Here is a 14,513-nt window from a genome sequence, read left to right on the forward strand (position 1 = left end):
TTGTAAATGACTGAACATGGGAAGTTCCTTTAGGTGGTGCATGTGCACAGCCCCACGCTGTTCCCAGCTTCCAGTCAAATACCGGGGACTTTGTAAGCGAGGTAATGTATGTGCACGCACCTCACTGCAGTGTGGGTGAGATTCGGTTCTGTCCATTACCATGACTCTGCCTGAGGCTGACTGCCTAATTGCGGGAGAGGGGGGTAGCTAAGTAGGACGCCGGTATTCAGATGACCTTGCAGCAGACTCACACAGGCTGGCACTCTGCCATCGCGTGTCTGGCATGCGGGGGGCAGATCCTGAGCCGGAACACCCCCGCCCCGCAGCCCTCAGGGCCTCCACGTCTGCGGAGGGCAGTGTGAGGTCTTCCCTGTCTTCCCTCGCTGGCCCTGTGATCCTCTGCTGTCCACACTCTTTTTTCCTCTCCTGACTGGAACACCTTCCTGGTGGGCTTTTCCCTCTCTTAACTATAACCACCCCCCCCCCCCCCCGACCAGTTTTTACCGGTCATCTGCCTGGAACATTCTCTGAACCCTCCTCTGGGTTCCCCATAGCACTTACCATAAAAGCTGAAATTTATAGGCTTTATTTTTCCCCTGCAGTGTGATTGTCTCAGAGACATGGGATATAGCTTCTTTATTTCTATATCATAAGCGCCTGTCATTAACAAGGAGGACTGTTGAAGGACTTAGGTATATGAAAAGGACCTAGGTTTATCTCTGGTTTTTTAGTAAGACTGCCGTCAGGAGCACAGCAGCACTGAATCCCCATGCACACTGTTGGCTCTTCTTCACGCGTGCCACACTCACTCTCTGCTTCCAGTCTTGTGCGCTCACTCCGCGTCCCCTCTGCTTGTGGACAGGAGGGAGAAGGTGAATAGCAGCATCAGAAACACTGTGGCCTCTTTCCTGCCCAACGCAAAATAAGTTCCGCCAGGGTCCCCGGACAGACCCAGCACAGACCTTTCTGTTGACAGAGGGGCTGGGGGACGGCAAGAGTGGCCGTGGCCTGGAAAGAGCACATGAGCGTGTTGTACCGGCTGCAGGGCATGGTGTGGCATGCCCTGGCCCCACAGAGGGCTCCATGGGAAGTGTCGGGGACAGCCCCACTGCCACAAACTGCACTGGTAGGCAGGGGTCCTTAGAGAAGAGCATTTTAGAGGGATGCCTGGTGGCTCAGTCAGTGAAGTGTCCGACTCTTGATCTCGGCTCAGGTCTTAATCTCAGGGTCATGAGTTCAAGCCCCGTGTTAAGCTCCATGCTGGGCATGATGCCTGCTTTAAAAGAAAAAGTACAACTTACTAGAATTTTACAATTAAAAAAAGTACTGTAGACATTTTTTTTTTTTAAGATTTTATTTATTCATTTGACAGAGAGAGACAGCCAGCGAGAGAGGGAACACAAGCAGGGGGAGTGGGAGAGGAAGAAGCAGGCTCCCAGCAGAGCAGGGAGCCTGATTCAGGGCTCGATCCCAGGACCCTGGGATCACGCCCTGAGCCGAAGGCAGACGCTTAACGACTGAGCCACCCAGGCGCCCCAGTACTGTAGAAATTTAAAAATATTTCTCACAAACATGTCTGTTAGTGCTTTAGATTCTGTGCTATTGATAGTAGTTCTGAAACTGGTATTTAATAGTTCCGTGTGTACTGTGCTTTCTTACAGTCCGACTGTTACAACTACTTTGAAAAACCTTGGGGCACTTTACAGACGTCAAGGCAAATTTGAAGCTGCAGAAACATTGGAAGAAGCAGCCATGAGGTCCCGTAAGCAGGTCAGTGACTTGCCTCCTATTTTCAACTCAACTATTAGACCTCTGAGTGTAATGACTCTCTTTTATGTGACTTGTCAAAACGTTGATTTAGAAATAGAAAATATTTTAGTTTGCACAAGGACAATTATATTGTTTAAAAGACCATAACTATGACACCAGAAGCACAACAGCAAAAGAAAAACTCGATCAGTTAGATTCACCAAAATTAGAAATGTTTATGCATTTAGGATACTCAGGAAAGTGAAGACACCCACAGAAATGGGTGGAAGTGTTTGCAAGTCACATCTGATGAGGACCTAGGGTCCACAAGGTATAAAGACAGAAGGATCTCCTAGTTAAAAAGGAGCAGAGGAGCTGAAGAGACATTTCCCTGAAGATGGCCCACGAATGCCTACAAGCACATGAGGAGATGTTCAGCGTCCTTCGTCATTAGGGAAATGCAAGTCAGACCACAGCGAGATACCACTTCACACCCAGGAGAATGGCGCAAGTCTAAAAGCAGGCAGAAAGTAGCAGGTGTGAGGGAAGGATGTAGCACCGGGCGCTCCCGTGCGCCGCCGGGGGCGGGGGTGTAGTCGGATGGTGCGGAAGGTAAAGGTACAGCTACCGAAGCGCTTTCCTCCATCCGCTGAGAGGCTGTAGTGAGGCTGAGATGCTGTTTGTGAGGAAACACGGGAAAGGCGTACTTGTTGCCTTGTAATGAGGTTTCAGAGTAATGAGTGAATGTATTTGTGTGAATCTGCGTGCGTGTCTGCTTGCGTGTGTCGTGTGTATGTAAACAGGTGAGACTATATATAAAGAGGGCAGGTTTGGTTTCGGTTTCTGTTTTAAAGATTGGAGAGGGAGGTGTGAGTTTTTTCCCTTCATCAGTGGAATGTATGTAGGCAGTTATGTGCTCGTTTATGGCCAGTTTTTGTCTAGGATTAAAATTACCCATATATGCCCGAGAATTCTTCTCTTTCAAAAGAGCCCATGCAGAGTGATGAGAGAAGACCCGCCAGAGGTAGTAGCAATGAAGTCTACCCGCCCGTGCCCCTGGAGGAGCCCCTTTCTTCAGTCCTGTCCTCCTTCCAGGGTCTTCTGACTCTGAAGGGCTGTGTGGGGTAGAGTGCCCTGGGATGGTGGCAGCCCTGCTGGGGGTCTAGCTGTGTGCGCATTCCCCCCGGGGATGGAAGGTGGCGTAGGCGGTCTTGGGGCTCCTCCTGGCTCTAGAGTGCGGTGATTGCTCACCTTCCGGAGTCGTGCCAGCAATCCAGGCCTGGTGTTCAAGTGCTGGGATAGTGTGTACCAGATGAGCCGAGTCTGGGCGATCAGGAGTTGTATAATTCAAAGGAAGGGATTGTCAGTGCTTTCCCAGGAGCCATGCCCTCCTGCGGGGTGAGGGGCCCCAGTCTGGCTGACAGTCAAAGTCACAGCAGCACAGTGTCTGCCTGAGGTGCGTGCCTTTTGAGGAGGAAACTGAAGGTCGGTACCGGTGCAGTATTTGCATGAGCTGCTGGGTTAAAATCCCATTTAGGGTATGGACCGTGTTGCCTCTGGGTCATTCGAACTGAAACGCACACGGAGAGCAGTCTCTGCCGCGTTGTAGTGCAGCGCTGTTTTTGCTCAAGTGTGCCTGGGGGCCCTCCCTGCCGAAATGAGCGGAGAGCTTCCTGCTCTCCTCACTCCCTGATGGGGGGAACGTTGGGGCGTTTTCCCAGCATCCGACTGTGAGAACTTGGCAAGCAGAGAAGTGGAGAGAATTGTATGCTGTGTGCCTGCCTCCCAGATCCCGTCATGAATGTTCGTTGCTCTCAGGCACATCACCCCCACCACTGTGTCCACCAGGCCTGTTCTGGGCAGAGCATTTCAAATTTGCATACATCAGTGTGTTTCCTTGTAAATACTTCAAGTGTGCAAATCAATCACGGGAGCCCAGTATTTGCTGATTTTTAAAATTTGAGGTAAACTTTATAGAACGTGAAATATGCAAGACTTAAGTGTATATTCCTGAGAATCACTCTTCTGTGTTTTAAGAACTGTTTTTGTGCCCCCCCCCCCCCCCCCCGCCCCTGGTGAAGCTTAGCCGTCTTAGAAATCCTTCATCAAACTTCAGTTCTAATGGCTCCAACCCTTTCCCCCTTGCCTGGCTCACAGGGTCTTGACAATGTTCACAAACAGAGAGTAGCTGAAGTGCTGAATGACCCTGAGAACATGGAGAAGCGGAGGAGCCGGGAGAGCCTGAACGTGGACGTGGTCAAGTACGAGAGCGGCCCTGACGGAGGGGAGGAAGTGAGTATGAGCGTAGAGTGGAACGGGGTAAGTACAGTACACAGCTGTCGGCGCACTCAGGCGGGCGCTTGTCTGTCGCCGGGAGGCCACCTGGGCCAGGCTCCCCGCAGGAGTGCTGTCCAGCAGTTTGCTCCTGGCTTACGTGCTAGACACTGTCCTTTTCTCAAATTAACTATGAATTAAGCTTTTTGTAAGTGCTATCTTCTGCTGATGAAGTCTGTTATTTGTTTGACGTGGTCATGTTCTTCTCTTCAGGAACCCATGAAAGCTGTTTGGCTTAACTTTGAGCACTTAAATGCTGATTGAGTGTCCTGGTCATTTAGAGCCATAATCCATAACCTGGTTTTATTTTAATATTAGGATTAGTGTGGCAGAAAACTAACTTGCTTTTTTAACGTACCCATTTTCATTGCTAACTCCAGTGCTCCTAATTTCACTGACCAGGCTGCGGTAGATTTTGTGAGAATTAATTTAAATTCCTTAAAGGGAATGATGTTTCGAACAGAGCTTGTTTCTAGAGAAGCACAGGTTGGGGCGGCTGCTCCTGGTGGCCCACCTCGGTGCTGAATGTCTTGTTCCCACTGAGGGTCCAGGGGCTTGTCTCTCTTCATAGTCCTCTGCCAGAGGTTTTTGGATCCAGAACACGGACCTGTGTTTGGAACACATCACTCCTGGCCAGGCTCTACCTCTGGGTTTCACTGGTTTGCCTTTATGGAGAATCTCACCACTGCTGTTTATCCAGTGGTTGCCAAAGAGAGTGTGGCCTCCTGGACATTTTTTCTAGTGAATGTTGGTTACACGTGGTAGTACTTTTGTATGTTGAGCTGGTATCTTTAGAATTTTGCTTTTATCAGGGAGACTTGAATGTGGGATTAGGTGCACGATCAATTATGAAGTTGCAGCAGGTGCAGTTTGATTAGTTGTAATTGTGCGCATGTATTTGCCAAATAGTGACCTCGGGCTTTCCTGTACGCTATCTTTGTGAATCTGTATATTTTTGGTATTTTCTATAGCTGGAGTGGTTTGGTAAGGATGAGACATTTTCTACATAATGTTAGTGGCCAAAATTTCAGGGAGAGCATCTTTTTGACTGTATCTGGCAGCTGCCTTGCTTTGGTGTTTCCTGTGCCAAGACAACCAATCAGCATCTGCTTTGACCATTCCCCCATTGGGCAGTAGTCTAACACAAAAACGCTGAAGGCCAGGCCCTCCTCTCCCCCGCATCTGGCCACACTGTGTACTGTACTCTCCCCGTGATTCCTGTGTCCTGCATGCTTTGTGTAGAGGGTCATGTCCCTTCTCCAGTCTGTAGAAGCCAGGGTGCAGATTTTGATACTCTCGAACGAAGTTCTGGAGGAGCTTTTTCTTGAGACAGTATTTCTAGGTCAATCTTTCTGTGCAATCCTGTAATAAAATTATTGGCAATGCAGAGTTCTGTTACCATCTTCAAGACTGAGACTCAGGGGTGAGGGAGAGCTGCTTTCCATCCAGTGTGGAGGGCTGGTAGGCAGCTTCCTGTCAGGCCTGCTGCTGGAATCACAGATGCAGCGGGCAGAAGCAGTCCCTCCTCTGAGTGCATGCTCGGTCCTCCTTCCATTTCACATTTCCCATCTCACTTTGGACATGCTTTCACTTAGAACACTCACACACGGGGCTTTGGACACCTTTGTACTTGACTCGTAGAACTAGAGGCTCTGTATCTTTGACAGAGTCCATCACAGGGCTCATTGGTTGGCCGGTGGTCCACTGGCTGAAAGAATCTAGATCCCAGATCTTAGGTCATCCTGTAAAGTGGTTCCAAACTCGCTCTGAGCAGCAGAAGGGACCCTTCACAGAGAGTTTGAGATCAAGCAGCAGGTGACTCAGACGCTGCCCGGGTTACCGAGGGGGTAGCCGCCCGGGCTGGTGTGCTCACCACCAGGCCCCCGAGGCCCCTGCTCAGATTCAGCCCACCTTCACCCTCGCAGGAAGGCCCGGCTCTCAGGTTCTGAGGTGGTGCTGAGCTCGCCCTACATTTGGTTGGAATTTCATTTTCAGAGCCTACTGTGATTATTTCAGAAAAGGCAGTGCAGGCAGTATGCACACCGGGACTTTTTTTGAGTCAACCTGATTGAGGTGGAGGTATATGCAACTAAAGGAGCCCATTTTAAATGTCCCCTTCAGTTCAGGTTCACTACACTGCAGCCCCCACGTTAGTCTTTGTCTAGGTGTGAGACTAAGTGACTCAGGCCCTCAGAGTGGTTGTGAGGAGTTAGTTCCCTGCGAGGACAAGGCACATGGTTGAGAACGGCTGCCACCCGCAACTATTTCCCTGTGCGCAGCCAGATTCTGGTGTCGGCTAGAAACGGGAAGTTTAGGTGTCGGCTAGACCTGTCATCTGTAATTTTATATTTCAAGTTGTGGGTTCTGTAAAGGTGGCTTCACTGTTCTTACTGTTTTATGTTATTCTAAGAACTTGTTACACATTTATAATGAGAAAATGCCACCTAGATTTTATCTTGTATTGGGGTTTTGCATTAGATTTTAAGTTTTTAAAAAACGGTTTCAGTGCCCTTTAAAAAGTTTAAAGGGAACAGCATCGTGTTACTGTGTGGGGCAGGTGCTCCTCCTGTGGGGAGGATGTCAGTCCCGTTCCGTTGTCACAGCTGTGTCCACGAGACCTTGTCACAGCTGTGTCCACGAGACCACATGGCTGTGATTGGTCCCAACACTCAGAAGCACCATGTAAAACAGTGGGCAGCGTGGGCAGAGGTCAGTCAGTCTAGATTCTAATTACGCCCTGCAGGTGTGGGAAGTCTGGGTCAGGACAGAGTTCCAGGCTGTTAAAATACAAGAAAAGTAAAGTTACTACGTGATCATTCACATGAAATTTCTCTATCAAGTTCTTGGGGAAGTGCAGTCTGTTCTATTAAGTATATACTGTTAAGATGGTGATTAAAGTACTTGAAAATGTAACTTCCTCAAGCTTATTTGTGAATAAAGGTACATAGAGCTGAAAGTCATCGTCAGGATAAGCCTGAGTTCTCTTTTCTGGTCCCGCTAAAAACGGAAATGCTGTGTGCAAAGGAATCCTTTCTGGCTAAATGGGGTTCCCGTTACCATCTGCGCACGTGGCTGCCGTCCCCTCCGAGGCTGCATCTGCCATCCCTGGGGCCTGGGCCCCTCACACACGTCGGAGCCCTGTGCTGCGTGGTTACGAAATGATCATACTTGCAGCCATCCCACTAGGGCCCCGGGAAATATCATGTCTTCTACTCTGTCCGTCTTCTCTGTCCTTTCGGTTTCTGACTTGCCAGTTCCCTGCAGGGCCCTTCAGAAGGAGCCTGTCCCACCCACACCCCGTGTTAGTGCTTGTTTTCCAAAGACACTGAACTCTTGCCCAAGATGACTAAGGAATGGGATAGTATATGCTATTAATTAGAAATAGAGTTTTAGTTTTAAAAAGTATATTAGGAAGACAATTAGAATATAACAAAGAAGAAAATAACAAATCACCCGAAATCTGTAGATCGTGATTACTGCCTTAACGTTTGTTTGCCAATATAGTATGCTGTTCATTTCTGTTCAGAAACCCACTTTTTTGATGTAAGTATTCTTTCATGGCAATATAAAGAAGTAGACTGCTTTTGAAAGAGTTAGAATGCAGGAGAGCTCCCAACCCTCCAGCTTTTACTGAATAGAAATCCACTGGGGTTCGGGGTGGGATTCGGGCGGGTTTCTGCTGCTGTTCTGGCTGGTTCTCGAGGGCAAGGGTAGGGGCGGGGTGGGGGGTTGGCAGCCCACTCTACCGCCCCCCTTCCCCAGCCGGGTGCTGCCTCCGGAGCCCAGCTCCTGTGCGCCTGCTGCTGCAGGGGTGAGGGATTGGGCAGGGGGAGCATGTGTGTGTGTCGCAGGAAGTACTCCTGGAATCTGGTCGCTCTCCCATAGTCTGCTGAGTGGCTAGACAGGAAAGTTGGAAGTGACAGCTGCTGTAGTGCAGCAGTAAATTCTGAAATGAACTGCAGGAGTTGCACTGTTTGTGGGGTTAACGGTTTAATGTCCTTTTTCTGAAAGAGCAACAAGAACTTATGTTTTCTTGTTCTCCCGACATTCGTGGGGAGTTGGTAACAAATCTTATTTTTCCATTTTAAAGATGAGAAAAATGAAGCTCGGGCTGGTTAAATGACTTGCTGAGCATCCCATGGTGAGTCAGAGCGGGCGGGGGCTTGGCCCCCGCTGTCCGGGGCTTCGTACGAGACCACTGGGGTTCCAGTCTGCTGAGACCCGGGGTGCACTGCTGCCTGTGGAAATCCATTTTCTAGAATTAATCTTATTTTGGATTATCAATTGCATGTTTAAAATGTGCTAAAGACTTCTGAAGTCAGTGGTTTCTTCAAGTTTCTGAACTGTCTAAACTGTTAGTGCTTTTAAGAGAAAGTCCTCCCTGATTTCAGAGAGAACTTTATAGTTTAGGGATTTCAAAGGATTTCTGATGAAGTTAAAGGTTTAATGAATGGCTTCTTCCTACACGTAACTTTTGTTTTGGTCACTGTCGATGTTTCTCATTGTGGAATCTCCTTTATGTACAGTTACTGGAAAACCTCGTTATAGTAAGTATCACGGAGATTTCTAGCACAGTGCTAATCCATGCTCTGAAACTGGAATTTTATTTTGATGACAGTTAGGAATGACCAGTCTCAGTAAGTAAAAGATAGCCCATGGCCCAGTACCTCTTGGTACTGCGCTGATAGCAGCAGGCAGAAGGTAATCCCAAATACTAAAGCGATTAAAAGCACTGCTGAGATCTGTGACCTAGAAATACTGTAAGCCACGCTGCGTTCAGTGGGGGCTGACTCTGTTCTCACAACGGTTTCATTGGGCTCTCTCTCTCCGTTTCTGTCTGACAGGCCTAGCTGCCTCATGTGACGCTCACACTGTCTCCTGCATGACGGGCGGCTCCTCCTCCAGCTTTACTTCTCTCTCCAGTGCTGACTGCTGTGTTTAGCAATCCCCTAGGATTCTTGGCAGAGCTCCACCTCTCTGTGACTGGCCATTCCTTTCGGTGCTGCTGTCCTTTTGGGGGGTTCCTTATCTCTGTATACATGTAGCTTTGCCAGATATGTACTTAGTAATATAAACTGTGTTAATAAAAATCATTTACTGTGTGATACATGAGTTTAAGAATTAAGAGCGATTAGTTGTTCACTTTGATCAGAGGTAGTTAGAAGTCTCCCGCAGGTGTTAATGCCGTGGCATGACTGTGACCGTTGAACTAGCTAGGCTGTAGGAATAGGGCATGTGCTGCTCCTGTTGCCCTGCGAGACCCGGCGGGGCCACCTGTGCCCTGGGCTCTCCCCTTAGGATCTCACTCAAGTAGCATTTGCTGTGTAGTCTCCGTGACATTTTGGCAATTTTGCTTTTCTCCACTAATCTCTAAGTGTTCAGTGATTTGTGTATTTGTGTCTTTCTAACTTCTAATAAACTCACTCCAACTGACCTGTGTCTTGGTGTCTGTCTGCCTAGTAGAACTTCTCATTCTTTCCATGGAATGCGGCATTGCATAGCTTCTGGAAGGAACGGGGCTACTGTTAATCTCACTAAGTGATTCATTCTAAGAATAAAAGTTGCTTATAGACACATTTTTTCACTGTCTGGTTTTGATTTTCATACCCAGATACTGCCAAATGTTGCACTTGCTAATGCCTGGGCCGGTTATGGTGAAAGCTGGACACTTTTACTTCCTACAAGGTGTCAGAGGGGTTTTAGTAACTGTGCGGAATGAGCATTTTATTTAATTTCCCAACCACACTTAGAATCAAATTTAATAAAACTTTTTAAAAATTTACTGAAGGGGCGCCTGGCTGGCTCAGTAGGAAAGTGTGTGGCTTTTATTTTTTTAAAGATTTTATTTTATTTATTTGGCAGAGAGAGAGAGACAGCGAGAGAGGGAACACAAGCAGGGGGAGTGGGAGAGGAAGAAGCAGGCTCCCAGCAGGGGAGCCCGATGTGGGGCTCGATCCCAGAATGCCGGGATCACGCCCTGAGCCGAAGGCAGACACTCAACGACTGAGCCACCCAGGCGCCCTGAGCGTGTGGCTTTTAATCTCGGGGTCGTGAGTGCAAGCCCCACGTTGGGTGTAGAGATTACTTAAATACATACATAAATAAATAAGTAAATAAATAAATACATAATGAAACTTATTGACGAGAAGCAGCAGTACATTTAAGTACCGCATGTACACAGAAGTGTTAAAAAAAAGTTGTCTCTGTCAGGTCTCAATGGTTTGGGTCCAGTACTGTTACATGGACCAGATGGAATTTGATTTTGGTGATCTTCCAAGAAGCAGCCTTAATTTTCTTGAGACTTTTTCTATGTGTGACCTTTTGTTTCAAAACAGCAATATGATTTTTGGGGTATTATTTTTTGTTTGGACTTCATGTTCAGAAGTTTTCATGATCATTGGATTATCTTGACTGAAATTTAAAATGGGTAGATTTATATTTAAAGTGTATTTATAGACATGGCAAACTGGTAATTTCTGTAGCAACCGTATTGCCGGCCAGTCACAGACAAGTAGGTCAACCGTGATGTGCATTCTTGTTTTCATCCAGCTTTGCCTCGTGGGAGGCCGGGAGAGGACTGTCTGCAGTTTCACATGTGTTCACATTTCTTTCAGGATGGCACTGGATCTTTAAAGCGCAGTGGCTCCTTTAGCAAACTCCGGGCTTCAATTAGACGCAGCAGTGAGAAGCTGGTTAGGAAGCTGAAGGGTGGAAGTTCTCGAGAGAGTGAGCCAAAGAACCCCGGGTAACTATCTCTCCGCAGCCCCGCTGCCCGCCCTGCCTCGTGGCGTCCAACGGCCCTGCCTCCCCAAGCGGTCCCTGCTGCTGCTCATGTCTCAGCCCCGGGTCTGGAGCGGCTTCCGTCCCCTCTCTTCCTGGGCCCGGCGGGCTGACGAGGAACTGTGGAGCTTCCTGTGGAGAGGCTAGAAGGGCGGGGGCCTTCCAGACAAACCCGTGGAATGCTGCGGCTTTGTTGTTGTGTGTTCGGAGAAAGCCTTAGCAGTGACAGGTGGGAGCTTCGTATGAAAACACTGAGCACGTTCACTTGTTTTACTCTAGAGAGCTGTTACTTCTTTTTTTAAAATTAGTATTAGTTTAAATTCTTTAAAATTATGATTCATAATGCTAGCTGTGACTACATGAGACTCACACAGGTATTAATGTAGGGAGAACAATGGTTTTAAATGGAAGGATCACAGTTTCAGGACTTCAGTATAAGGAGTTAGTTTCTTTAGGAATTAAAAGAAACAGATTCTCCATGTGTTTAAAAGAAGGTACACTCATGAGTCTTAGAGTCTGCTGAACGATAGCTTTGAAGTTGTCAAAGGAATTTGGTTCTGAGGTAATTCTGTTCTTTATAAGGCGCACCGGCATGTTAACAGTCTACCCCCGTTTCTGGGTTATTTCTGGTGTAAACAGCATCTTGTTTGGATGCATTTCTCACAGGGGCACTGTTTTGTCAGCTGTTCTGTGAAACTCTGAATTTCTAAGTGGTGCTTCCTCTTTACAGATGGAGTCTGAGCAGAACTCTGTTGTACAAGTGACTCCACTTTCCCTTCTGTGGGCAAGAAGTCTCCCGCTGCTGGGACTGGGAAGCGGGGTCCCTTCACACAACATGTCGGAGACCTGAGGTTGGGGGCTTTCCCAGCTGCTTCCTGTGTTATTTTGAGGGGCGTCCAGTCTCGTTCTTGTCTCTGTCACTGAAGGCATACCTCCTAAGACCCTTGGGAGCCCCCAGTGCTGCCCCGCAGTCTCCGCCCCTGGCCAGGGAGCAGAGGCCCAGGTCCGCTGTGCCTGCGGGCGTCTCTGCTGGTGGGCGCGCACATTCTTTGATGGCTTGTGAGGCAGGACGAGCAATTTGATTTGGATAGGTGGCTGCCACCCTGCTTCTCAGCCCGTTTGTCTAGAGGGAGTCTTAGGAGCTCCACACGCGTTTGTTGTGAAACTACCTGGAAGGTGCAGGGTTGAAAGCCAGCGGGACTTCTGGAAGGATGTGGGGCTGAGCAGCAGACTGCCGTCCTGTCCGTCCTTTTCCTGCTGTCAGCACCAAAGCCTGGGACCTGACAGGTGAACGTGCATCTGGGAAATCGCCTTTGGGATAAAGTGCTTGTTTTAAAATATTTATAGAACTAAATGAGGCACTAATCTGTCTCACTGAATTTTGAAAGATAAAAGTGTTTTGTTTTGCCACATCACAAGAATCTGAACAGACTGCTGGAACAGTCGATTAGTTTACGTTCCGGGGGTGGATCTGACGAGCGGAAGTGACCTGTACATCACTGTGCTCTCCACATGCCGTTATTTGGCTCCTCCAGGACAGACACGCTGGCTATTGGAGGTTCTGGATGTTTTGAAGCTTTTTAAATGCAGAATCCAGTTGTGGCACTGAGTCCTATGACGTGGCCCTTCTTCCCACGTGACCGAGCTCAGAAGTTTTCTGTCCCTCTCCCGTGCCTTCTTCCTGTCTTGGCCGTGACATAGCAATAGGAATGCGCCCCGGTGTGGCTGGCCACACACATGCACACACATTGTCATGTATAGTTGGAGGTGGTGCCTCACTGAACTTGATGAAAGCTTAAATGGCTCTAGAAATTTTATCCCATAAAATGCATAAAACGGAGTCATCTGTCCGGGTAAGAGTAACTGCGTTTATTAACTGGCCCCGTGGTTCTCAGACCTGAGCATCCGTGTTTCCGAGGGTCTGAACACAGAACACCGGGCTCCAGCCCTGGGTTTATGGTGCAGCGGGTCTGCATCCCTTGCGCCCCTCGCAAGTTCCCAGCTAGTGCCAGTGCTGCTGGTCTAAGACCACATTTTGAGAATCATCAAAGTCAGCATTCTTCCCGTTTTGTACGTGACGGTCTAAGGGAAGGGCGTGGATGCAGCTCGCAGAGTCAAGGGGAGACTTGCTGGCAGGGGTCAGATTGATTTTACTTTCGTCTTGTAAGGAAAAGAGAGTCTGAGGTGGAGGGTTGTATGGCTAGCTCTCTTAGAAAAAGTCCATTGGCCACTTAGATGACAATAATTCAGTGTGCCAGTGTGATTTGGTTTGACTTTATCCTTTATTCTTTAGTGCCGTGTAGAGAAAAACTTCTTCAGAATTCTAACAACACTTACTAGGATTCGTTGGGTTGTTGTGTTCGTGTTTGTCCTGGTTCGGGCATTTGGGGAGTGAGTTTTACTTGAGGTTAAGTGAATTACGGTCTTTGCTTTTGGTGTAGTTCATTCAGTGAGAACTTGGGAAGTACCTGCCATTTGCCGGGTGCTGTGCCCATGGTGCTGGCGGGAACTCGGGTGGCGACCTGGGCCTTAGTGCCCGTTGCCGGTGTGTTTATGTGTCTGGTGGTGCTAACCCTGCACTGAACCCGTGCTTCAGCCTCACAGAGCGAGTACTGTGTCGGAGGTAGTTCAGATTCACTAGTGTAGTTCCTGCTGCAGACGTTTAAAAATAACCCTTAATATCAGTTATTTTAACTTTAAAAGCTAAGATGCTTTTCTGCTTGTGGGCATCCCTGGTGGGTAAGCAATGATAAGTAACTTCACGACTGTCCATCATTTAAGTTTAGGTTTTAGGTTATTTGCAGGATATTTCATCAAGTATTTTAAAGGTATCAAGTGGGAGAAAGAAGTAAATACAGACTTAAATCACCAGATTTCCTTAAAGGTAAAGCCATGAAATTTATTTTAAATTTTGGTTTCTAAGCAGAGAAATCCTAGCTTCTGAGTTTATTTTGCTAATAAAAATTATTTTTCCTTTTAATATAAAAATCCATAAAGTACACAAAACATCTATCTATCTATATCAGATCTTAACACTGAGCTTCAAGGGGTCTCTCTTTTATGTGGTCACTTAGGGTGAGTGGTGGTTTTGGAGGAAGCTCCAGGCTCCCTTCTTAAAACTGACCTGGCGTGCCCTGCAGACTGAGGCGCAGCCAGAGGGCTGCCCGGGCAGAGCGTCTCCGCTCCTCCACGAGCCAGTCTTCACCGTGTGAACGTATAAATGACATGTGGAATTTACACAGTATTTAAGACAAATACTGGGCTGAGATGCATGCAGAGAAACTGTTTTTTCTCTTTTGGGCTTTAAATATGGATAGACCTGGGGCATCCGTGTTAAGAACTGGGCAGCCAGCCCCGTCCGTGCGAGATAAAGGCCCACTGTCCACGAGGGATGGCTCCAGGGACTCCGTCACGGTGACAGAGGCCTTGGAGGGGTGTCTTTGCCATGTTTGCCACTCCCGGTTGACTGACACGCTGGTTTGTCCTTTTGCATGTCCACTACCCTGGGTGCAGCATGAAGCGTGCCAGTTCTCTGAATGTCCTTAACGTGGGCGGCAAGGCCGCTGAAGACCATTTCCAAGTAAGGAGCCCTGCCCCACTCAGTGCCCTTGACGTCCTGGCCCAGGCTAGTTGTGTGGCCGCAGGCCCTT

The 14,513-nt window shown here is 48.2% G+C and overlaps 1 protein-coding gene across 20 annotated transcripts in view; it reads left to right on the plus strand.

Annotated features, from left to right (window-relative positions):
- The window catches only part of KLC1 (kinesin light chain 1), a 65,559-nt gene that overhangs the window by 44,407 nt on the left and 6,639 nt on the right, over positions 1 to 14,513 (plus strand). For 5 of the 20 annotated variants that reach the window (XM_087856272.1, XM_087856263.1, XM_087856261.1 and 2 more), the window contains 4 exons: positions 1,662 to 1,770; positions 3,907 to 4,068; positions 10,698 to 10,828; positions 14,377 to 14,443. In XM_087856272.1, the coding sequence (XP_087712398.1) occupies positions 1,662 to 1,770; positions 3,907 to 4,068; positions 10,698 to 10,828; positions 14,377 to 14,443 (469 nt within the window). Of the gene's footprint in view, positions 1 to 1,661; positions 1,771 to 3,906; positions 4,069 to 8,173; positions 8,225 to 8,927; positions 9,517 to 10,697; positions 10,829 to 14,376; positions 14,444 to 14,513 lie in introns of those variants that run through there. The other 15 variants (XM_087856264.1, XM_087856268.1, XM_087856266.1 and 12 more) reach the window with 15 other exon arrangements.

This window comes from Ursus americanus, chromosome 26 (genome assembly GCF_024610735.1).
Source record: "Ursus americanus isolate L20-20 chromosome 26, mUrsAme1.1.p, whole genome shotgun sequence".
In the NCBI taxonomy this organism is placed as follows: domain Eukaryota; kingdom Metazoa; phylum Chordata; class Mammalia; order Carnivora; family Ursidae; genus Ursus; species Ursus americanus.